Genomic DNA, 27,630 nt, shown 5'->3' with positions numbered 1-27,630 from the left:
ACCCCGTGTCATCTTGCACTACGATAATGCCAGTTCTCACACGGCCAGATGGAAATATGAATTTTTGAAGGTGAACAACGTTGACCTTATTCCGCGTGCAGTCTCAACCTGGCACCTTGTGACTTTTATTTATTTCCAAAAATTAAGAACCAGTTACGCAGTCAACGATTTTCATCACCTGAAGAGACTGCCACTGCGCCCGTCACCCTGTGACATAAGTTGACAAGTCTTATTTGCCTGTTATTTCACCAGCACCCTTACTCTTAATAATCGGAACACACTAATGCTGATATTACTGTTTGGCGGCAGAAATAGATAACTTGGCAGTACTTTCCTTAATGAATTCTTTTACAAGGAGCTCTAACATGGGAGTGAAGGAGGCCAAGGATGTTTGTCAGGAGCGTAGCAGGTGGAGGTCCATAATCTCTGCCTACCCCAGTGGGAGACTGGCGTGATAATAAGTATGTATGCATGTTATTCCAAGGATTAGCACAAAGTGTTACTCTTCCATACATATATATATATATATATATATATATATATATATATATATATATATATATATATGTCGAACGCCTATGGAGAGGAATTGTCTGCCTGCTGACTTATACTCTGGCCACACAGAAGCGGCTGCGGAAGCGTGCCACACAAGGGTGTGGCAGGGTTTTCGCGCGTTCATATAAAGTCATACATTACAAAAATTCGCGCGCCCGGAACACTTCCGCGGCCGCCTCTGTGTGGCCTGAGCATTATTCCCTAAGCGCTATAATTTGGACCTTTTCAACGCAAGAGCGAATAGGCATCATTTAAGTGTGTACGCTCCATTGTCGACCTCATCATCATTTTCCATTAGGTGAGATGGAGGTCGATGCGCACTCATTTTTTATTAAAAATACTTCTTTCTTTTTTTTTAATATGACGTTACGTAAAGGTTTAAACGTTTGGTGTACTACATCGTTGACGATAACTGTAATATAATCTCCAAGGTGTCATAAAGGTTTCTTATCTCTTTATAGGGTATCAATAAAATGTTATCTTTCAGAAGTTGTTAACTACCAATATTTGGTAGTATCACCAGTATTTGGTAGATTTTTATCAAGGCAATACCTTACCCAATATTTTTATCGTATTATCTGCATGTACATTTTGTATATTCTCTCTGTAGTTTGTTATTTGTACATAAAACAATTTAAAAAATTTAAATTAAAAAATTTTGCTTTCTGTGACTTAGCACAGAGTAAAGTTTAACTGCTATCAGTAGCATAGCTATAGCAATAAAGCAATTTTATGAGAAATAAAAACTTTATTTAAATAATACAAAAAAAACATCGCACCCCTCATGAAAGAATGGCATAAGAGGTATATACGCAAAAACGTTTATTGCTCCATTAGATACAGAAAAATATAACCCACATCCTCTCCAATTCTTGTAATTTTATCGACTAATATTTTTTTTAATTTATTTTGGTACAAACTGTCATTACAATATGAATTAATAACCGATTTTGATAATTACCCTTTTATTAAATGATATTTGGACGATATGACATTGTTCTGATAAAACATCTATGTACACTTGTGTACACACATATTCGCGCATGTAGGTACATATATGTGTAACAATTCTGTGGGCTAAGTTACAAACGTACTTTTATAACATATCTTACGCAAGTTCGTTGATAACATTTGTTTTCAAATATAAAAATTATATAGCACGTTATTTATTTACAAGAAAACCTACTCGTACATGATGCTTACGTAGCAATAATATTTATATATCAGTTCAGGTTTTGAAGTTTAAATATTATCATACTAAGTAGCTAACACAACAAGTTATGCAGATTCGTAAATATATATTGATTATTTGTGAATATACATATGTCGATAATTAATTCATTATTATTTACAATTGGAAAAAGGCAATCCCTATTTTAAATTATAATTTTAAATAACAAGGCTGATCAGTGTAAATTTTGAATAAATTATTTTTGACTCTTCAGTGCCCATTCGGGGGCGTTAGTGACCACTTTGGAAACTATGGTCTATAGTGATCTATCTATGCCATTAATACGATAACAAGAAGGCTGACTGTGATGTTATATATCGTAAACAAACCTAAGTAAGTGAGGAACATCTCTGCGTATATGAATACATTATGTGTTCATCTTAAAATTTACTACGATGCCTCGTATTCTTGATACGTCTTCAATAATGTGTATACAATAATTGTCAATTGGATTCTGTGTATGCGGGATAGAAATGGGAAAGTATCCTTTTGCTCGCTACGAAGACGACGTACACAGACGTCACAGCGATCCATTATAGTTTTGTCAGGCTGTGTGGCTTCACAAACGTGGTCTCTACCCCGTGACCACAGCTCGATTTAGTAGATACGGACTCTCCTAAATTGTAAAATTGTAAAGTCGTTAAAAATCCAAAAACAAAGATATGCAACAAGCACAGAAAAATTTTTAACGTGTGGTTCGTTCCGTAGCTCAATTGTGAGAGCGTCACGGTATGCTGAAAGCGCTGGTTCGAATTCAACCGGAATGATAGAATTTTTTTTAAATTCTAACAAAGCCACTACTTTGCTAATTTCACAAAAAATAATTGAATATACATAGAAGTAAAATTGTTCGGTACGGCTACACTCAACGAGTAGTTTTAAGACTGTTCATTGTGTAAATAGTTTAAGGTTTATTTGTTGTACGCTAATTTGTTCTAATGGTCTTAAGTGGTAGAAATAAAGTTTGTATATGTGTCTCGTTTTATTCTAATAAGGATCAAATAGGTATTCGGGTGAAATAACGAGTAAAATAGAGAATAGCCTGCTTGATCCGACCCGCGCGCAGATGAGCGTATACGCTGCTGGGACAACTACTTATACACCTGAAGCGGTAGTATAAGTAGGTCGCCCGACACAAATCGCCTGCGGGCGCACAACTAAGGCAGTTATGTACCACTTATACAGTTTTTAAGACGTTATGTACAAATTAGCAATAAGTAATGTATAATAGAAAAATATTTGTAATAGACGAATATGTAAAACATTAATAAATACGTACGTACGTACGGTACGAAGGGGGTGAGGTAACTTTTGGCGGGAAAAGGAAGCCTCGTTCACCTATAAAAGGCGCACTGGCGCCAATAGATACACAGTCCAAAAACAGCCTAAGCTCGAAACACATAGAAAAACCCGAAGAAGAGCCAGCAGCCAACCTTACCAAACAAAAGCCAGCCTCCAGATCTTCACAGTATATATAATCGTCTTTTGATTAGAAACCAGTCAGGTGCATTTCGCACAAAAATATTGTCATATTCAACGATCTTAATATGGTAAAGGTAATTTTTTGCTAAAGTTGTAGAGAGTCTATTGTTATAATTTTATGTAAGAAGCATGGCTCTAACAAATATTCCTTGTCAGAGAAAGGACCAGCACAATGGGGATGGGTATCTACAATTGTTTCGGTGTAATAGATATGACCTAAGATCTGTTTGTACGTATCCAATCGTATTGGAATCTATGTGGTAGAACGCAATGATCCTTTTTTGCATACAAGGTCATTAGTAGAACGTGTTCCAGGTTATTGATCTAAGATGCAACACAAGCTAGTCTTTAGGTTTTTAACCTTTTTTTTGCAGCGTTGAGACTGGACGTTCTAAAGGCTTGACCTATCATTCTGGAGGTGTGTTGAAGTAAGTTTAATTTATCGTCAACTATGAGCCCTTTGAAATTCCTTATGCTGTCAATGTTGCTAACTGTAGTTTAGGAACTAGTAAACTTTTCTCCCAAAGCCGTTAATATATTGACTGCATGTTTGCAGTGAAGTCGTTATCCGCTTCATGCAGTCGAGTTGTCGGATAACCACTTCACGTTTTGACTGCATGAAGTCGAAACCAACTTCATGAAGTCGACATCGCCTGCATGCAGATAATGCGTGAAGTCGTTATCAACTTCGCGCATTAACTACAAAATGCAGCCAATATGTTAGCAGCCCAAGTCTAAGTTTGATGTGGTTTAGCGTCATTTTTTCACTGCACTACTGGGCCTATCATATCAACTAAGTCCTGCAACAATCTAGACTTTTCTAAAAAATTTAATATTCGGAGATGTCATTACCTAATAAATACGTTGTGTAGTCTATTTATTGGCGGCTGAAACAGTGATTTATGGAGTCACCATACATAATATCTATGCTGAATTATTGTTAACGATGAACGACGCGACTCGATATAGGCGATATACATAACAGCGTTTTCGCTTTTGTTGCATGGACTCAAAGATTTTTTCCGTATCATTGTCTGTATTTTAAAGTTACAAATCAGCTTACAGCTCTTTTGTGTTAAAATTGTATGAAATGACTGCCTCGTGTATGAATTGTAATGCGTGTCGTTATACATGTAAGTTATATAGTAAATTGAAATAAGTCCCACTGGCGTACGATTTTCCAGAAGATGTTTTTAATAAGAGATTGAAGCTAAAATGTAAGTAATCCGAAGTATATAACAAGCCATTTAAGTATTATCAAAGATGACGAAGGCTTTGTCATGCTTTTGACATTACAATTTCCTCGCTCATAAGTCAATGTAGTTTTTTTAGAAACAAAATTGAATTTGATCAGAAAATTAGTATCGGATACTTCATTTTAGTTTTCATAGCGTCCATAAATTATATTTTTATCTTACATAAATTTGTAAATATCACACAGCTTTTATAATTTGAATGGTAATATGAGCATTGAAAATTTAGGGTGCATTTTAACGTAAAAGCTATTCGTCCGTATATTTCAATTTTGCATGAAAATGAGACCAATCATGGCATTTGTAAATTGAACTGGAAACAAAATAAAGAGCGCTTTGTGAACACTGGTGCACGATTGGCAAAGCTATGTATGTAATGCTATGTTTTTTATGATACCAAGTGACGGGACGAACAAGTCGTACGCCTGAAGGTAAGCGACACGCCTGTCCATTATGTTACAGTGCCGCTCAGATCTTTAATTCGCAAAAATCGCATTGGCACTGCCACTGCGCCCGTCACCTTGAGACATAAGTTGAAAAGTCTAATTTCTATAAAACTCGTAATTTCACCACCAGTCTTACTCTTCAAAAACAAAATATAGTAATGTGAGCATTACTGCTTAACGGTAGAAATAGGTAAAGAGGCAAAACTTTTCTGAGCGTATTCTTTCACAAAAAGCTCTACTGCTCCTTACATGCAATGCCTTGTGCTCATCATTGTAATTAGGTATAGTATTCTTTTTTTTAAATCCAAGCCATTTGAGTGTTATCAAAGTTGACGACGGCTTTGTTATACTTTTGACATTATAATCTTCTCGTTCATTAGTCGCTAATGCAGTTTTTTTATGAACAATAGAGACTCTTGCCCGCAATAAGTTAACGTTAGTATTCGGTTAGGTTTTAAACATAAAAAAACATTGTTTTCAATGCATTTAGCAATAGCATGCAATTTGTATGACAAGATTCTTAATGCATTCAATCACAACATGAATAAAATCATTACCTAAAATTGACGCCACAATCATAAATTTCAAGTAATGAACTGTAGACTTACAAGGAAACAAGCTATATTTACCTATGAAGATTGTATAATTTAGGTGCCTTTCTTAACGTTTCTTTTAATACTATAATAGCTTTATTAACATTTGTTTTCCTTATATTTTTGTATTAGATTAAGTTCTATTGAAATAAAATTTATCTTTATCGTTGCCTGAAATAATACCTCGTTTATTTCAATTTCAGATCATTCTAACCGTTCGTGAGTACTCAATTAAAAGTTTACCTAGACGCTTTAGATATGAGATTAATATTTAAAGTTACCGAAATAAAAAGTTTAGAAAAAAAAAATTATATTCGCTTGTTTCTGTAAAACACGTGTTCCACTGAAACTTGGAATTTAGTGCGCTCTATGTACGTGGTTATGGATATTTTTTGTGTTCTACTAAATACGTGTTGGTGTTGTCAGTGTGTTGTGTGTGAAATTCACGGAATTTTCATTCAGTTGACAGATGCAAAGGTTAAGACTGCTATATATGAAAGAGACGAGAAGTGAGAAGAGAAATATAAAGATAGCCTATTCCGTTGCTTTAGGGTTTTTGTAATAATGGAAGTACGTATCTTTAGGCAATTGAAAACTGAGTTTGCAGCTACCATTACTTAGAAGTATAAGTCAAGAAATACTAGAATCTAATTTATTATTTATACATAATATAACTGAATAACAGTAAAAGGTTCAGTAAATATGAAATGAAATATGGGAATAAAATGTTCTTAGCCCATTTCTACTGCATATTCTTAAATATTATTTTTTGTAATAATCTATTACCAATTCAATATATTTCTATTTTGGTATATTCCGCGTGTGTTACATAAGTTTGTCTTCGGTTGAAACAGTGTCCTATATGAAATATGTGACCATAAAACGTCATAATGCCCTGTTGCGTGTAGTTTAAACATGTAGAGCTGAAACTGTAGCTACTTTGTGTTAAAATTGCAAAACATTAGTAAAACGTTTAATTTTTTTCAGAATGTTTAAGAGGGATTATTATAAATACAACTTGTTTGGATAACAAAAAAAAAACAGACTTGAAAAATCAGATGACGACATTGCGTCTTATCTTTATAGGCATAAACTTATAATGGAAATGGCAAATGTACAAATATTCCATACAGTTCTTTTTATTCTCTCTGTGTTAGTCCATATTACGTACGCTATTACTGCAGAGTATAAGACTCCTATTAGGAAAGAGGATAATTATTATAAGGGAACAAAAATATCTCTTTTCTGAAAGGTTCTAAATTGAAAGATCTTTTATGTACTCATTAATAGTTCGTCACTATAAAACCCCAACAATATTCATCGCCAATATTGATTTTTAGTTTCATCACAGCGGAAGTTCCCTATAAAGAGATAAGTGTGTCAATTTATCTAGAGTAGCCAGTGTGGAACGCTTCTCCCTTAGAAGTGCATGCGGGGCAGAACAACGGATATGCGCGCATCGATCTGGCGTCTCTAGAGGGTTCTGATTTAACGGGTCTGTTAAGTTTACATTTTCGCCATTACGGAGTGTTAAATATACCTAATTTTGTGACCTAGCCTTAGAGAAATGTGAATGCAGAACGCTCAGCCCACTAGATTTATTGTAAGAGATGGTAAAAGACGTTGTTTAACACGGGTACTGAACGATACATTTGGCTGCTATAGTTCGAAAATTAAATGATTTTTACAACAGAGTTTAACACTCTGCTTTTCACTTCAAATAAATATAATAACACATATTAAACAATAGTTAGTCAAGGACTACTAATTTTATTTTTTCTTAATTCGTGTTGTATACACAACACGTCGAATACGTCAATGCATTTAACGTGTTTCATCAGGCAGTGATGACATACTGCTGATACAGTATACATATTGAGAATTTCATATGGGCTAAGTTTTTTCGCAATTAGCTCACGCCTGAATACTAATTTAGTCCGCTTATGCTAAAGTCGATTAACTTTTCGAGCTTGAGAAATTAATAAAGGTCATTTTTACGCTAACTCGGGCTCTACACTGCGCTTTCATAATAAGTACTTCACATTATTACAAATAATAAAGATTCGAATCGATAATAATAATAAATTCATATATCGACACAACACTACTACATGAAACGTTATCAAACAGCACCACCGTAACGTACAGTGATTGAAATCTTAGTTCTCATAATGAGATTGTAATGCCGTCTACGAGAGATTATAACCTTAAACTCGTTAAACCTGTATGCCAAATTGTAACTCTACAAGGTGACCGATGACCGTGAACATGATGATTGAATGCTCGATAAAAACCAAGGCATCATTGTTTTTAAGTAAGTGGACCCATTGTGAGGAATTGAGTGTAATGTCAATTTATTAAATCCTACACGTCTGAGTTGACCTATTGTCCTTTAGGATTGGGTGTTGGGAAAAACAAGATTTGACCGGTTTTTTTAAAGTATCTGATTACGAATTAATTTTCCTATAATGTTTTTAAATTGGCCCATTGGCCTTTTAAGCTGAGAGTGAATAGACTCGATTACGTTATCACTTATCATCTTATCATCAGGTGAGATTATAGGCAATACAGCCCCGTAGCATGGTTAAATGTAGCGGTTCTATAGACATCTGCCTGCGGTATTCGTCTGTAAACTATTTTGATAGATGTACTTAGTAGGTGTGTATTATTATATCATATATCACTGTCACCCTAGTTGTATAACTAGGGGGACCGATTAAGTCGTTTGAAACAAGAGTAGGTCAACTTTGTGCTTTTTTCTGCAATATGACTATCTCATAATTGTCGAAACGTCAATGTCATTTTGTAGTAAAAATATACAAGTACATAATAAGTTAATCGTAATGTTACATAATGCATTTTGTTGGATAATCCTTGGTCTTGTGTCAAATTAATTCTAGTTTATTAGTTTAGGTTTATAGAGATAATAATAACATAATAATTTGTCAAACAACCACACTAAATTCAAGTTGTCGACTTAGAGAATTATTGGTACTATGAGTACCAAAGCAACGAAATAACTTGGTAGTAACTTCGTGATACTGCTGAGAATACCTAGACCAGAAGTAACTCGGTAAGGTTGGTTTCCAAAGTTGGTCCCTCTAGATTCGAATTCGGGACCTCTTCAAGCGTCTACAGTGCTAACCGCTGGGCCACCGAGGTCGATAATGTCGAGTACCAGAGTTTTTTGCTACACTATGACGGTAACATGTTGCGCACTACGAACTCTAGTAGTAGTGTGAATTAAATTGTTGCTATACAAGTTTGAGTACCTAATAAGTGGACAACCTAGCAGAACTTTTTATTTGTTTTTACGACTTCGTCGTTTAATCCGTACCCATTATCATCATCGCTTATATGTTGCAATGAAAAAACGAGGGAAAAAAAAGAATAATAAAAAAAATAATGGTTACCAAATAAGAAGACTCATTCAAACAAGTTTTGAACATTTGTTTGTATTTTTTGTGAATAGTTGCAATTTGTCAAAAACTATGTATTTATTCCAATAATATTTATCAGTTTTATTATTCGTAATAATAAGATAACAACAATGTCATAAATAACGATGTTTTATCAAGTCTTAGCGGATAATTGTATGATGTGGGATTATAATAAAAATACTTATGTATATTTATGTGAATGTGAATGTGTAGCTTGTGAGTTTGTAATTAAGATCTGTAAAGAGACAGAAAAATTGTACACACAGTTACTTTCGCTGGGTATAAATATTTTGACTGCAAACGTCGTAAATGGAAACATCTCATTTTTTCTTTGCCTATTAGTTCACTCTCGCTTAATGTTGGCCGTGCATAAAATTTACCGCGAGACATGTTATGCTGAGTCGTATTAAATAACGTTACAAATCATATTTCCCCATTATGTTAACATTTACGAGGAAACGGATCTTCAGCATATTAACTGTACAAGTAGGTAGCACGATGATTGTGTATGACATTTGCTCACGCCCCAGGATACTCGTACACTGCCACCTCGGCGTACCTAATAGGGGAAACGTTTTGACGTAGTGGCTCGATTAACGTATACATATATATTGGTTGCAATCTCTTACTGGCTTTGTATTCATCGTGGTCAAGACATTTCATACGGTAGAAATTAGTTCATGAGATATCGAAAGTTAATTTATTATTACAATGACAACTTGCTATTTATCTAGGGTACACGTAAATGTTCGCTTGCATCTGTCACACTGTTATACATTGCCTATCAATCACAAAATTGATATACGCTTATGTATTTCGAAAGGTAGTGATGGATGACCTTCAAATAAAAAACGTGATATTTCAAAAAATTTTGCAATTTCAAACGACTATTAGCTAATGAAACAACTTGCATATATGCAAACAAGTTCTATCGACTTATTAGGTTTTCGCGATTGTTACACATAGGAAAAGAAACTATTGTCTAAATCGGGTATATTTGTTTTTTAAACAAACCAACGTTTCGAGACTTGTCCCATGGTCACGACTGATGTAAGTCTATTTATTAATAAATCCTATTTCTTTTATCAGACGTAAAAGATATGTCCCACCTACCGTGGGATAAGGACTGGAAGAAGAAGAAAAGTAATTGATATCATTTCCCATCTTTGCCTGTGATGTCATTTATCTGTAAATTGTATAAAGTTTAGTTCTTCTCTAGGTTTAATTCAAATTATGTATACCGATTTCGATTTTGCTATTGTTTTAATCAGGACATTCTATCGTAATGCGAAGTAATAACGATTAATAAATAATCAGGCGCTTCATAATATGATAATTTCGATTTTTATCATAATAATGACCAAAAAGATTAAATCTCATATTCAAATACGACAATTACGTGACCATTTTAGTTGAGGTTAATTCGGACTAAAAGTGTCGTATTCCAGAACTCTACTCAATGCTCAAGTTAGGATTTGAGCAGACTTGAGTATGATGTCAAGCACTGGAAATACGACCCTAATGGCAAGGACTTGAGTATGATTTCAAGCACTGGAAATATGACCCTACTTGAGTATGATTTATATTAGGCGATAAAATTACAAGAATTGGAGACGATGTGGATTATATTTTTCTGTATCTGGAGCACTAAACATGTTTGACTTAACCCTACTTAAATCATTCTTCCATGAGGGGTGCGATATGCTGAAAACTAAAATATATTTTATTGTCGTGTGTGCTATATATATTTTGATGGCATCCGTGGTTGAGTGGCTTGCACACCAGTTTCCATAATGTCGCCATCGGGTTCGATTCCCGGTCGGGTCAGTGCAGAAACTAACTTTTCTATGTTGTCTCGAGTCTGGGTGTTTGTGGTAACGTCGTTGTTTCCGATTTCCATAACACAACCTATTCAGATCTTTTTCGATTCAGATATTTATTTGGGATCAGAGCAACGTATGTGATGTTGTCTAATATATATTTCATTATTTAATATAATTATATATGTTATGTTCCGGTTGGATAAATAATGTGCCTTTATATTTTGTATTCTATGTAAGTACGATTGACATACAGGCATAATTACCCATAAAGTTTTTTAGTTGTATGTTATAATGGACACGTTTTAAACTGTGTATCTAATTCGCTATACATACACAGCATAGTATGTAATTTATTGTAATTACCGGAAAAATTCTATATATATACGTGTTTTTACAAAATATTTTGTAAGGCAAATTGTGATACGGTTATTACATCGCAAATATTTTTATTGTAAACTCTTTGGAACGAATTTCATGAACTTTCGTTTCTCCTCCTCATCCTATACGTAAAAAGTCCAGGAAACTACGAATTAGGTATTTATCAGAAAACTAACCAAGTGCAGAAGTTATTTACGTTCTACGGAGTAATTCAACGGCGGCCTTGATGACCCAGCGGTTAGCACTGTGAGCGCTAGATAAGGTCCCGGGTTCGATTCCCGGTAAAACCAATTTAGGTGTTCGGAGTACCGGAACATCTCCCCGAATTTAATTTTGTTGCTTTGGAAGATATTGAAAATACAGGCAATTTCCTAGTTTCAAACTAGATGTGGTTGTCTGGTATTACTGTTATAAGGTATGTGATCAATATTGGACATCAATAGTAGACTACTGTCTGAACTGCCCATGTAAATTTACATACTGTGAAATTAAAGACTTCAGCCTATATTGTATATTTGTAAAATAAATAAGTATTACTTCAAGATATTTACTATAATGACTAATTCATTGGGATTGTGTACGAAAAATTTGTATTGTTTCGTAATTCAGAAAAATCTTGCAATATGTGAGTAGTAGGACATATTATTTTACCTTTTTTATATAAATGAGTACACCTGTATTGGCACCATATATAGAAACAACAAATTTTAATATCACTTTATACTACAGTTGGTATAGTTTTTTATATGGCACATTTATTGTTTACTATAGACTTGTTTTTCTTACATAATATTGGTGGCTTCAGTTCAGAGCAAAAAATTATAATGATGATCTTCGCAAAATGCTGTTTGTTATTATAACGAGTTGATTAAATGCGAATGGTAAGTTATAAGTATAATGTAGTAGATATTGTAAAGGTATTGCACTTAAAACTTGTGTATGTATGCATATCATCTTTTCACAGAAGTAGTTTGTTAGTAGACTACTAAGTTATCTAACGTAACATTAGTTTATATAAATATAATATTAGTGTTTTAAACTTCGCTTACAAATTTCTTAATTCGTTCTTATTTGAAAATTGATGCACGTTTATGGGATTGAAAAGTTATTGAATAAAAATATTAACACCTTTATACCTAAATGACAGCACGACTTTAAATTAAAATACGTCTACAAAATGAGTATTTTCATTATTTTAAAATTTCCGTGCATTTGAACACGTGGTCGTTGCATTTAAAGACCAGAAATACGTAGCACAAATACCAATGCATTACAATGACGTCTACATACAAAGTCACGGCACATGAAAAATAAAGCACGAAGTATTTATTCAATTACAAATGCACTCACCATTTTTATGGCGGTTCGCGTTATGATCACGACGGTAATTTTGTGAGAGCGGACACAGTGTCCACTCGAGGCGGCAGTTTGAGCGATACTGGGGTGTAGTGTAATTTGGCCTCCGTGCAACATTTTCCTGCGTGTGAGCATCTTCATTGATAATTATTTTAAAGTATTTTCACGCCGTCTCCAGCAATGCGCACGCTATCGTTGTAATAAAATAGTTACTGTCACAGTAAGACGACATCAAGGTTGGTATAATGTTGACTTGGTACTTATTGTTAGCCTTATAATTTCCATTACAATTACACTTATTTACAGGTAGACAGTCAAGGGTATCTACGTTGCGTTTTAATGGCTCTGATGGTATTTTAAAATCAGTAAGCAGTTTTAGTTTTAAGGTCCGAACAGATATTACTTAGATTTTATATTTTATATTAGATTAGATAGAACTTATAATTTGTAGGTAAACATCGCCATGAAACCCGTTTTGTTATAGAATGGTTAAAAGAAGTTTCGAAGATATTATAAAGTTATTAACCTGGCGTTACTTATTTATTCACCTGTATATACATTCTTGTATTATAGTTGTGTTTGTATGTAAATAAATTCACCGTGTAATCACACTTCATGCATGAGAAAATATACATATATGTATATATTAGGAGGGACCCTTATTTTTCAATTTGTGTAAGTAGCAATAGAGCTCCTTGTGAAAGTATTCGTCCAAGGATGTACTGCCACCTTACCTATTTCTGTCGCCATGTAGTAATGTAAGCATTACTGCGTTGGGTAAAGGTGCTGGTGAAATACATGCACATGTCTCAGGGTGACGGGCGCAGTGGCAGTGCGCTTCAGATCTTTGTGACTTAAAACTCTAAGTGGCACTGCAACTTCTATGGTAAGGCGTGTTGATTATCACTAGGCGCATGGCTTACTTGTCCCGTCACAAAAAAGGCTAGCTCACACTCCTAATTTAAGAATATGTAATATAATAAGTAAGTAAGTAAGTAAGTAATATATATATATTTTATTAATCTATTATGTCTCATTGCTGGGCAAAGGGCTCCCACAAAATCCTCTACTGCTCCCTTTGGCGATTTCCCACCACTCCTTCTCAAAAAACATCAAGAACGCCTTCTTGGCCATCGCCTTCCAAGCTCAGGCACCCAAGGAGTAACGACGTTCACCCATTTGTCGGGTTACATGCGGCTAACTTGGCCCGACCAATCCCATTTCAGCCTGGCTGCTTTACTCCCCACATCAGCAATTCCAGTCATGGAACGCAACATTGCGCACTCGCTTAATACCACAGATCACATAAATACTTTCTTCCGTGGTCAATACCTTTTAGAGTGCTGCGTTTCATCGTTCTGTGGCAGATCTTGAGTTTAGACTTCTGGAACTCGGTCATAGACCATGTTTGTGCACCGTAGGTTGAGATGAGCAATTATATAAATTTCAAAGTTATGCTGAATTGTGCTCTATTAACACCGATTAACATCTTTGAAGAGTTTTTGTAGGTAATCAGTAAATCACTGCAATAAGTATTGTTTTACAGTTTTAATTGAGAATTAAATTATAATTCAATTAATGAATTATACATTTCTAATACATAGAAACATTGAAGAACGAGTTTTGGTGATTTTATACATAATTATATTATACTCGGTTTTCCTTGTTGTTTACGTTAACTCTCTAAGGGTCGTATTCTAGAACTCTACTCAATGCTCAAGTCAGGGTTTGAGTATGGTTTAAAGCACTCGAAATCATACTCAAGTCCCTGTCATTAGGGTCGTATTTCCAGTGCAATCCTGCTTTGAGCATTGAGTAGAGTTCTAAAATACGACTCTAAGTCTTCTCAAGTCGTCGATACCCAGAATAACAAACTGGTCCGTCATCTTAATTCGTATGTTGGGGCACGTTCAAATTAACCGCTGTTAGCCGCGCTGCAGCAGCGAAAAAGTGTTTACTAACTTTGTGTAAGTTTGTCTATTACATAAGGTAACCTGTAAAAAACAGAAAAAGGTTCCTCTGTCACTGGGTTATAGTGTCAATAAGATTAGGAATAATACCTGGGGGTTGAGCGACTGGACTTCCGCCACAACGTGAATTTTAATTCGTTTGTGATGAGAGTACCGACCGACCATCTGTCGACTTACATGAAGGAGGTTTTTTTGGCTAAAGGGTGTTACAATACATCGGGGATTCCGCGGCCGTTTACCTGACACCAAATTGCGCCACACGTCACCGACAAGTGCAATTCATGTAGATTAGTTATTCAGTTTATTATATATTATATTGTTATATTATATTGTATGTATGTTAGTTTTTAAGGCATATATTATATGGGTCATGCGGCCTGTAGGAAATGATTAAATAAATGAATAAAATAATAAATTTACTCACCTTCTGTTATACCAATATTTCTCTTGTATTTATTTGGTGCTATAAAGAATATATATAAATGCTATATATATATTATGGAGATTTATGTAAACATATACGTATTACGCAAACCAAATATACATTCTTCGCACAACTCAACAAATTCTAACTACCTATTGTAAAAAACTAACGCAATAAGTTAAGAAGTTTTTAAGTATGCTGGTGAGATACAATAAAAAGACAAAAAAAATACAAAAACATTTATTTAACTGTCCAAAACAAAATATTGTGATACATATGTACATAGGTAACTACACTAGGCTATGCTGTGTCGTGGTTAACAGTACAGAAAGTTTTTACATAAGGACTTATTTTATATATATTATTCTATATTATTAAATGATGCTTACAAAAGAAATATGATGAATTTAAATAATAATAAAACAAACATAAAAATGATAGAAGGGCAATAAATACCATATGTGTGCGTGTGTGCGTGTCTGTGTGTATGACTGTGTGTGTTTGTGAATATGAGTGCGAATTAATAATAATATAATTTATTTTTAACATTTCACAATAAAATATATTTTTTTGCAGAATTTAGGCATCAGTCTCCCACAAAATTATCCTTACCAAATTCTAACGTGTAAACTGTTCCTAGCTATAATATGTATTTTGTGGAAGATGAAATAAACGTTACTATTATTATGTTTATTTTAAACTCTCGCCTCTCCCTCTATTATTATTATTATATTATTTGTAGAGAGTCCTTTATTTTATAGGACAAGTAACGATTCTGTGTCATCTTATGTCATGTTACATCCTGCTTTAATTTTCTTTTAACTTCATGTACCCATAGGCATCTAAAATTGTGTAGCCTAGTAAGCTTAAAAATAAGAGGTCACATATTATTATAATTGAAACAGTAAAATTACAATCGAAACTATCCAGATAAGTTTGTGTGTATTCTGTGTTATTTTAGTACCTACACTCGGCCAGAGGTTGGGCTATTCAAAGTAATATTTCCATAAATTTCAAATTTGATCGCTAACGAAAATGACGATACTAATTTCAACCAAGAATTTTGCCACGTTGTATATTGTAGGTGCGACTAAATGAAAAAACATAGTCAAGTACTTTTAAAACTTCTCGTAATTTCAGTGTAATTAGGACTTTCAGTCTAAGACTTTTCGTAATTACGAACACTATGTCGAACATGTGTCCGAATAATTTGAATATTTTGTATTAATCTATAATAATTCAACAATAACAAACAATAATTTTAAAGCCTAATTTTAAATTTACTACAGCTCTATTGGTACATTTTGATTTCTTATAAAATAGTTAATAAATATTTTTTTATGATATCAAGTAACGCCGCAAGTCGTGCGCCTGATTGTAAGCGACACGCCTATACATAACGTTTGCAGTGCCACTCGTGGCTGGTGACCACCCTCTGGGCGAAGCCTAGCCGCCAAACAGCTATAGCTGTGTTCCGGCTTGACGCCCAGAGTAGCCGCTCTAGAGTGAAGGGTCTGTACAGTTGCACTGCACTGATTTGGTTGATCTCGGGGCTCCCTTGTTGTTGCGCTGGGAACCTGGACGCGGAGGGTAGCGGGATCCGAAGCACGGTGCTCCGCTGGCCGACCGCAGGTAGTAGGGGGCCCAATTAGCTGATTAGCCTCCAGTGAAAGGCTGCCCCGCCAACTCGCGAAAAATCCCGGGGTGCTCCATCGTGCCGGTTGGCGACCGGATGAAAGGACCCGATGGCCACTCCCGGGGGGGTTCGGGCGTCCCCGCGCGCTCCAGTCTAGTTTCCCATCGGCGTACCATATAGGGTATGTGCCGCATGACTTTCAGTAGTAGTGTCTCGTACAACTGCCTTCGCTCTCCCCATTCACTCTAACCCTAATATGAAAAGGTCAAGAAAATTGAGGAAGGCTAAAGAGCGGATGCACGTCCTTTCACTTAAAGTGCACCTCTCGAACATCCGAGGTCTGCACTCCAATCTCTCATCTGTCCACCACCATCTTGAGACTGAAAGGCCTCACATGCTCTTCCTCACGGAGACCCAAATTAGATGTCCTTCGGACACGGCGTATCGGCGTACCCAGGTTACATTCTGGAGCACAAATTTAAGCAGCGCGCTGGTACCTGCGTTTACGCTCGTGATGACATCTGCTCTAAACGTCTCCGTGACCTTGAAGACCCCGATCTCTCTGTAATGTGGGTTCTGGTAGACACTGGACTGGAACAAATTGTCTACGCCAGTGTGTATCGGTCGCATTCTGGAGACCCGGAGACGACTAGGCTGTTCAACCATCTCTGCAGCTCGGCGGAAACAGTCCAACAACGGTATCCTACAGCACAACTTGTCTTTTTGGGGGACTTTAATGCCCATCACCAGGAATGGTTGTTCCCATACCAAAAAACCGACCACGCTGGAAGAGAGGCGCGGGCATGTGCTCTATCACTAGACCTCACCCAGCTGGTGAGTTGCGCTACCAGGGTACCGGACGTTGACGACCACACTGCCAATTGCCTGGATCTTCTGCTGACAACCGATCCAGACCGCTACCAAGTATCGGTCTCATCCCCACTAGGGACATCCGATCACTGTCTGGTGAAATCTGTATCTGTCTACTCCCCGCCCGATCTCAGTACGGGAAGTACTAGGAGGATGTGGCGATACAAGTCAGCTGATTGGGATGCGATGCGGCATTTCTTTGCATCTTATCCCTGGCGGCAGCTGTGCTTCTCTTCTGACGATCCGACGTGCTGCGCGTCTGCCGTCTCTGAGGTGATTATTCGGGCTATGGAATACTTTATTCCGTATTTCGAAGTCTCCTCCAGCGGCAAAGCTCGCCCTTGGTTTAACGCTGAGTGTGCTTCTGCGGAAACGCTAAAGCAATCTGCGTACCAGGCTTGGGCTGATGCTCGAGATCGCAAAGCACCGGAAACCCTACGTCTGAAGAAAGCCTTTAATAAAGCCGCTAGATCCTGCAAAAAAGCGATACGGAAAGCTCGCTTCGGCCATATTAGTCGTATTGGGGTCAGGTTAGCTTCATACCCATCAGGGAGTAAAGCATTCTGGTCACTCGCTAAATCGGTCGAAGCGAATTTCTGCAGGTCATCCCTTCCGCCTTTAATGAGAGATGACGGATCGCTGGCTCATACCGCTGAAGAGAAAGCAAATCTTTTTGTTTCTCTTTTTGCTTCCAACTCCCGTCTTGACGCTACTTTGCAAACACCACCTACACTACCTCGATGTGACTCGGAAATGCCCGAAATCACTATCCGTCAAAAAGAGGTGTTGAAAGCTTTTCGCAAATTAGACGTCAACAAAGCCAGTGGCCCTGACGGAGTCCCAGCGATTGTCCTGCGGAACTGTGCACCCGAGTTGTCTCCGGTGTTGACTCGCCTGTATCGCCTCTCTATGAGTTCTGGACAAGTCCCGAAATCCTGGAAGCTTGCAAATGTACAGCCTGTACCTAAGAAAGGTAGTCATGCCGACCCATCTAATTATCGACCTATCGCAATCACCTCCATACTCTGTAAGACTATGGAGCGTGTATTGAACAGCCGCCTCCTTGGATACCTCGAAGATAACGATCTCCTCAGTGATCGACAATATGGTTTTCGCCGTGGACGATCTACTGGGGATCTTCTTGCGTACGCCACACATTTATGGAGCGAGGTTGTCGAGAAACGCGGTGAATCGCTTGCTGTGTCTCTCGACATATCAAAGGCCTTTGATAGGGTTTGGCATGATAGCCTGTTAAACAAGCTTCCAGCTTACGGAATTCCTGTTGGCTTTTGCACATGGATAGGCGATTTTCTGAAGGATAGGTCAATCCGTGTAGTTGTAGATGGTTACTCGTCTGCTCCTCATGGTATAAATGCCGGTGTACCTCAGGGATCTGTCCTCTCCGCCACTCTATTCTTGCTGCATATCAACGACCTGCTGCTGATGCCCGGTATCTTTGGGTACGCAGACGACAGCACAGTGGCGGTGAGTTATGTGCCAGACGCCCGAGACAACAGTGAAGAGATCCGGTGTAAGCGAGAGGCGATGGTCACCCGGTTGAACCTGAGTCTGAAAGCTGCTTCCGACTGGGGAGATGCTAGTAGGGTCAGGTTTAATGCGGCTAAAACACAGGCGTGTCTTTTCTCATCAAAACGGAGTCCCCTACACCTTACTCCGACTTTCCGAGGTGTATCCGTGCCGATAAGGGACCACCTTGAGCTACTTGGTCTGGACTTATCATCCAACCTCAACTTTGGGCGATACATCGAGTGCTTGGCAAAAACTGCTGCCAGAAAACTAGGCATACTTTTCAAGGTCAGGCGGTACTTCACACCTGAACAGCTTTTAAATCTATATAAAGCACAAGTTCGATCCTGTATGGAGTACTGCTGCCACCTTTGGGACGGCTCTGCCCAATACCAGTTAGCTGCCTTGGACTCGGTGGAGCGTAAAGCAAAGAGACTTATTAACAATAATCCTCTTGTGGAGTCGAAGCTCCAAAATCTCGATCATCGCAGAAAAGTAGCCTGCTTGTCGGTTTTCTATCGGATACATTTCGGGGAGTGTGCGCAGGAACTTTTCAATTTGGTTCCGCCCTCACCGTTCCTCCTTCGGTCGACTAGAAGGTCCGGAGCACTCCATTCTTATGTCGTTGATATTCCACCTATTCGCACTAAGCGCTTTGCTTCCTCCTTTCTGATGCGTACGGCAAAGGAATGGAATGCTCTACCGGCACCTGTATTTCCCGAAAAGTACAATTTGGGGCTATTCAAGGCTAGAGTGAATAGGCATTTTTTAGGCAAACGCGTCCCATCGCCGGTCACATCGTCGCTTAACATCAGGTGAGATTGTGGCCAAGCGTGTCTATTATACGAGTATATATAAAAAAAAAAAAACTCAGAGCTTTAAATTGTGAAGATCTGAGAAGATCTGATGCCTGTAATATCACCAGCTCCCTGTCCCTTCAAAACTGGAACGTAGTAATGCTAACATTACTGGTTGGCGGCAGAAACAGGTAAGGTGGCAGTACTTCATTGGACGAACTCTTTCACAACGAGCTCTACTGCTGCCTATGGTAGTCTTACTGCTGGCCACAGGTCTCCTCTTAAAATGAGATGACTAGGCATGTGGTTGCCACGCGGCATCACAGCGGATTGCGAACTTCACACACATCATTTAATTGCTTTGAATGTGATGTGTGATGAGATGTGAGCAGGTTTCCTCACGATGTTGTCCTTCACCGAAAATCTCTTATTGCTAATAAAATCGTCCGAATTTTCGGCATTTCGCTTTTCGTAGTTGCTAAAGTCATATCCAATTCCGCCGTGAAAATGAGCATTGGCTGTAATATGTGTAAGCTCTAGTTCCATCAGTAATGGTATACTGAATTTTGTAGGTTTAGCGAAACAATTACGTGGCTAGGTTCGATACGTCCGTCATGCACGGCGAGCGATGATAGATATAACCCGAAAGAAGGACGATTAATCATTGTTGGATACAAAATAGCACTGGTAACTAAAATAATAAAGATTATTCATTCTTCATTCGACCTGTAATTGTTATTATAGAGTAGGGGAAAGGTATACCAGATGATCCCCTTAAGGGAGAACGGTGGTAGTATAAAAGATATTCAGCTTAAAGCAGATGTAGAAGAGTTGAATAATAGAAAATTTATCTATTTACATGTCTTACTAAAAACGTTTTATTTTTTGATGTTTCATTATTATATTTGAATATTTTTAAAACCCTACTAAAGGATCGTCTTGGACGCCGGGGTGTCCAAGATGATCCTAAGGGTATGGGCAAGATGATCCAGGGGATCACCTTGCCTCTATTTAGGAAAATTTCTATGTTTTGGTAGAAACAAATCACCACCACAACTTTTTAGACTTAACGAAGTCCTCACTCATGTAATCTAGGTAGGTATATGAAACAACAGTCATGGAACTTCGGGAACAAATAATCCTAATTAATTTACGTCTCACAGGTACCTGAGGGTGAGCGATATTGTTTTTTATGGCAAGTTGATATCCATCATCGTCTACATATCTTTAATGTACTTTACGAGTTCGATTTCCTGTTTAACACATCTGATGAAAACAGTTTTTTTTCACATAAGTATTTCATTGAACTGACAGACCTATTATTTTTACCTTTAGCTCGTCTTTTTAATGACATAACGCGTACCTACTGCGAACTATTTACTTTTATATTTTATTTACTTTTACTAAAAATAGTCCGTTAATAATATATACAGTACAAGGTGATCCCCACGGATCATCTCGTACACCTAAACCATAATCATCTTGCCCCAATTTACTTATTTTTATTTTTTGTTCGGCAAAATAACCTGTATGCTGTCAACTGTTACCATGCCATGCGCCATTAAAAAAGTAAATAGAGCATTATACAAAGCCACTAACACAAAAATCTTAACAATTGATTGCTTAGAACGGAAGTTGCCTAAGCTTTTAATCAACTTTACCTTAGAACAAACTCACACAATTTTTATTTTTTTCCCCAAAAATGAACTCGTCACTCACATCGCCATTACGAATTGACTGATGACATTGAGGCCTACAGTTTGCCGAAGAAAATATCTAGATGACGTTACCAGTTTCGTTACAATTGAAAAGGATCATCTTACCTTCAAGGATCATCTCGTACACCTTTCCCCTATTTTGTTTTTTTGATAATTTTATTTAAATATGCTTTCTGTCGGGGATAATGTAGGTACTTGATTTTTATTGGATTAATGGATTATAATAGATTAACAGTAAGTGACGATATTGACGTTACAGTGCAGTCCAAAATATTTACCTTCGGTGTAGCTTTAGTAACAGTAGAGCTCCTTGTGAAAGAGTTTGTTCAAGGAAGTACTGCCACCGTACATAGTTCTGCCGCTTAGCGGTAATGTGAGCATTACTGCTTTCCGGTTTTGAAGGGTAAGGGTGCCGGTGAAATTATGGCACGTGGGAATTGTTACCAGGCGCAGTGGCAGTGCCCCTCAGATTTTTAAGAAGCTCTGAGTGATACTGCAAATGTCATGGACAGGCGTGTCGTTTACCATCAGGCGCACGACTTATTCGTTCCGTCCTTGATTTCATAAAAAAGGCTACATTCGCTTGAATAAACCCCTACATGAACAAATAATATCTAAAGATGCTGAGTAAATGTTTATTTTGTCGAGGATTTCGTATCCTATCTATAAATGTTTTTTGAAGTCAAACAATTTCCTTAGGTGAACGAAGTACTTTGATTGTATTTGTTTATTTTGATGTCTTTAAACACTTTCTACAACCAGCGTGTTAGTGATTTTCTGTTGATATCAATATGTGTCCTTTTCTGCGTATTTAGTAAGTTACCATAGTTAGCATACATTGCCAGTATTTATAAATTAAGTTCTTTTAAAGTCATGAAGACATTACCTAACCACTTATTACTCATATGTGACCCACTAAATTGAGGATTTAGGCCATAGACGGGTTGTCCCAACGCGATTTGGAAATTTCACAAGTGCATGAAGAGTTAATTGTGAACTTTGAACACGTATCAGGTTTGACTATAAGGTATTTCTCATCGAGATACTTTAGTTAGATCCTTTGCGAATTGAACCCATTACCTCTTACGTAAGAGGCAATCATAACTAGGTTATCGTTATGTCACTATCACTCATTGCACATATGTACGTTAGGATATACATATTCATGACTTCGAAAAAAATGTTTTTTGAGGTTCTACATTATGTTACTTTGTTACTTATTGTACTACGCATTGGATAGTGCTTATTTAAATCACCGCATGACATCCTTCTTCTGTCTAGAAAGATGTTACAATAACGAACATCGGTCTATCTTAAGTATATTTATTTCTGTCTCGTCAATCTGCGGTGTGTCGAAGTGCCGGGTGAATGATCTCAAAGATCGCAAAAAAACTGACAAGTTTTTGGTTACGTGCCACAGGTTGGATACCTCATTACCCACGTACGCTGGGAAGGAAACGGCACCTGAGTTTTAAAACTCTAGTTCAAATCTTTGTGGATAAACTTGGATGTACGTGTTATTACCAACATTATTATAGGATTGATAATTTGAACGTCGATAGATTTGTACTGAATCTGTTTTATGCTTTAGAAATAACATAATGATAAAAATAGTAAATTATAGAATAGAGTGTGTGTGTACACTGAGCAAGTATTTATTGTAATTCTTCGAATAGTGTAATTTTACAATTTACACTATATCGCTTAACGCCTACATTTTATTTGGGACGAAGCTAAGACATTTATCTGCGGTCACAAAATTATCTGGCGTCATAACTATATGAAAAATAAAAGTTGCTCGTTGCAGACGTATTGTTTATCTACTTTTTAGTCGACTGTATTTGTGCTTCGCACCGCTAACGTTAACTATGATTGTAAATTCGTTACCTATTAGGTCACGTTACGTGCTACGCAAGGAACCTATTCAGGTGAAACAGTTATGCTCAACGTTCTGTGGACTGTAAGTGCATGTTACGTAGATAGGCAGCTTCAAAGACAAAGGCTTTGCCGTTTCTGAGGCATAGTGTAGCTGACAGTTACCTGTATCCTGCGTCTAACGTTATGTATACACTATATGCAGACGATTTACCGGATTTGTGTTCGCGTGGATCGTATTGCGTACATAGGCACGCAATACGACATACCTCATAGATACGTCGAATTCTAAAGTTCTTATACTATGTCGCCTCGTAGACCGAGTTCCGAACATTGAGATCCAACGATGGACAAAAGTCCAGGATACTGTTACTCTGATCATGGAACTCAATGGGTGAAATCAGGCTGTGGATGATGATGATGAAAGGTAGGAAAAGATATCATCTGATCCATATAGTGTTTGTACAACTAATTTTTGAATGGTTGATTTTTATTCCTAGATTCCAGAGGGCTAATCATAGTAAAAGTTTTTATTATTTATACGTACCTTTTCAAATCTAGCAAACCGTTTGAATTTTTATTGTTGTACTTATACGAAAAATAAATTATACTCTGATTGTAGGTATAATTATACTATACTTACTGCAGTAACTACAACTTACCTACTAACATCCAATTAATTTCAATAATCATCATCGTCCAAAGGTCAACTTCACCCATAGCTGGTTATGGATCTCCCGTTGATTGTGATGTCTACCACGAGTCTGCGCTATAGTCTCACCCATATCATCATTCAGTACCCACAGGAAAAGAACATCCCACACACACGTCACGCCCATAAATTAGGTTTAAAGAGACACAATTAAGGTTCTCTAAAACTCAACTACGAACTACTTAGATAATACATTTTTGACTAGTGAAAATACGGAGTTTAAGAGCTACGAGAGAACATCAATTTTGAAATGAAACGGTTTTAAATTCAGACAGAAACATACGGGTACCGAGATAGACATTCGGACTGTAAAGCAACGAAAGAGATCGATCAACGTTTCACATTGTACCAGCAGTAGTGCGCCTCGACACAGCCCCTGACTGTTTTTAATCAGTACAATGCAATCGAGAATAAGATCTGTAGGTGTATAACACGGTTGACGCTATATAGGTAGGTATATGACCAAAATTTACTAGTAATATAAACATAGATTTTAATATTGATTGTAATGAATATTATTTTTCTTCCTACAACGATATTCATTTATTTCTTTGTGAACTTATCGACTAGTTGGTTATAGTTGTAGTATATTAATTAATACGAAGATCGAACACAAAGAAAAACTCCTTCAATCAGACAGGACTTGAACATGGTCTGTGCTATATCAAGGCGACCGCTCTACTAGCAGATATTTCAAATATTTGTATATTACAGATGTTTGTTTTTAGTTTTAACGTCATTATTTGCCTTAGCACCACTTGTGAGAAATCTATGAAAATATTTTCTTCACATGAGTGTTTACTCATATTTTCTTCATTTCACATAGATTTTAATATTAGAACTGAAGTGCAATTAGTTAAAAGGATCTTCCTGTGGCCATTGTATGAGTACCTAGAATTAATTTAAAGACTAGTAATACTAAAAAGTCTGTAGTCTAGTTTTTGGCGGTTTTCAACAACACGTGACAGGCCACGAAGAAATTTCCTTTGCCATTTTCAAACTTCGTTAAAGTTTTTTGTCAGGGAAACCAATGAAAGCATTGAGTTGTGTAACTGACTCGTTGACGAAACTGGTGAATTGAAAAAACTCTCCAGTATCGTGGGTATTCAACATAGAGTACATTATCCACTAATGCTTATTTATTTTAGTGGAATAGTCGTACTTTCCTAATATTTAAATGCTTTTATGATAATATGAGTATTTTTATTAAATAATTCTTAGTCTCATCATGTTTGTACCCAAGTGAATAATAATAATAATAATACTAACGCACACACTCAACATAGCCCCGCACTAGGGAAACCCTGTGTCGCGGGTGCCATGGACACACACATAGACAACCACAAATTACACACAAACTCACCAGAGAAATAAATGTAGGTCATACAAATATTTCGCCCGGCCCGGGAATCGAACCTGGGACCTCTGCGTGGAAGTCCGACATGGTAACCATTCGGCCACGGAGGCAGTTAAAGTTACCCAAGTAAGTAAATACTTATTTTCCGAGTTGTTTCTAGATACGGTAATGTTCACAACATCTAAAACGATATAAAATGTTCACGCTGCATGATATTAATAGTCACTATGAATAATATACTTATTTTTTAAAACGCAATAGACACACATAGATAACCAGAAATTACATCCAAACTCACGAGAGAAATAAATGTAGGTTATATATAACTACATTATTGCAGAGGCCGGGAAGTAAGGGATTGCTGGACGAGTATGAGTTAGAAAGACGAGCGACAGCGAGGCCTTGTAAGTCAAGCGATCCCGTTCCCGCCGAGACATATATAGAATTTTTCTCAAACAATGTGAGGAAATAATAAAAGACTGAAGAGAGGAAGATGTATAATAGAAAAAGTAAAAAAAATATTAATTAATATTAAAAGTAATATTTGACATGTTAGGACAATTGCTAAAAGAAAATGTTATTGTTTTTCCAGGCCATTAATAGTAGTCTGTACTTGTGATGATGTGTTTGAATGTGTATTTATTACTGTATTTTCGTTATCGCCTTCTCACTAGCACTCATTTTCGAGATCAAAATACAAAAAAGACGAAAAATCAATAGAATACCCCATTGAATTGTAAGTCAATGGAATACCCAATCACTTTAGTTTAAATGTTACCGCCGTTTTCTTTTTTTTTAAAGTAAGCGGTACGCGGTACAGGTAGGTATTTTTAATTCTCGCAATTATGAACACTGGGTAGTTGGCTGTATGAGTTTTTCTTTTGCCTGTTTACATAGTTCATTATTAGTAGGTAAATTTAAAAGTTTAGAAAAGAGGACAGTAATGGATTTTTTTACTTACTTTGCAGGCTTTGGCCGGGAAGAAGTCGCATGGTCCATTAATGACAAACTTTCCGTGTTCGTTTTTTGAAAGTAATGTACGCATGGTAACCGTTTGTCCATGGAAGCAATTTATATACTTATTTATATTATTCTTGTTTGTATACTATACTCGATTGAAATAAGAGATAATTTTAATAGATTGCAGGAGGTCTTGATTGCACAAATAGTGTGTGAAGAACGTAAACCTGTCGTCCGCTAACTAAAACACATGTATGTGACAAAATCAGTTTTTGAGATATCAATAAAAAACCATAACCCGGTTTTAGAATAATGAAATTGTTTATTGATATTTTAGCTATGCATCATCAAGGTAAGTTCCGATAATATATGTCAGACACGTTAGTAAACTTTAACTGTTTTTAAATTGAGAATTTTAAGCTTTATTTTGTGCCACATAAAACGGTTATTTGATCACTTGTCACTTAGCCGCGTTTTAGATAGTGTTGCAGATGCTATTGTCATACGAAAATATGCTTTTTGAAATATTTTAACAATAATTTCCTCAGAAAAAGTTGTTTGGACTATGAAAAGGGGACTGCTGACGTCAATGTTCGTATTGTCAGTAGCTTAAATAAGTTGTTAAAAATCTCGCAGTGTATATAGTGACACCTAATTAATTTAATTATAACTAAATAAAATTAAATATTTAGTATATGTCTGAAAATGCTCTGGCATCATTTAATGACCGTTGATCTAATGCCAAGCGTTCGAAGAATATTTGTATTGTTAAAAAATTTAGAAAATCTGAAACCGTTTGTAAAAACGCTTAGAGAAGTTTTTTTTAATAAAACTCAGTAGGTCATTGCGCCAAAACTATAAATCTCAAGTGATTATCCTATAAAAAGGCAAACATTTTCTAGAAGTATGCATTCATTGTCGTCCAATAGACGACATTCTTCAGTCAGCCATTCCACAATGTCTGAAGACCCGTCTTCAGTTTACTAACAGAAACTTGGAGGACTATTCCCAGTAGTGGGTGAAGTCAGGCTGTATTTTATGATGATGATGCATTCATATCAAAATGACATGGTTGCTATGTATATATGTATAAATAGTCAATAGTCACTAGAGTTGTACCTCAAAGTTTACATGAGAGCCGATAGTCACCGACGCATCAAATGTCAAGAATGAGTTACGCAATAATAATAATAATAATAAGCTCATTCATTCGTCTTGAAAACAGTG

General features: G+C 36.6%; 1 protein-coding gene across 1 annotated transcript in view; it reads right to left on the bottom strand.

Moving 5' to 3' along the window:
• Window positions 1-12,644, bottom strand: part of LOC113231571 — a 45,355-nt gene extending 32,711 nt beyond the window's left edge. Inside the window, exon 1 of the mRNA XM_026465911.1 lies at window positions 12,552-12,644. Within this exon, the coding sequence (XP_026321696.1) occupies window positions 12,552-12,554 (3 nt within the window). The 5' untranslated portion in view covers window positions 12,555-12,644. The remainder of the gene's footprint in view (window positions 1-12,551) is intronic.
• Between the last annotated feature and the right edge of the window lie 14,986 nt (window positions 12,645-27,630).

The sequence above is a fragment of the Hyposmocoma kahamanoa genome, unplaced genomic scaffold (assembly GCF_003589595.1).
Source record: "Hyposmocoma kahamanoa isolate Upper Pololo Valley unplaced genomic scaffold, ASM358959v1 65, whole genome shotgun sequence".
Lineage (NCBI taxonomy): Eukaryota > Metazoa > Arthropoda > Insecta > Lepidoptera > Cosmopterigidae > Hyposmocoma > Hyposmocoma kahamanoa.
This window is presented reverse-complemented; position numbering and strand designations above follow the sequence as displayed.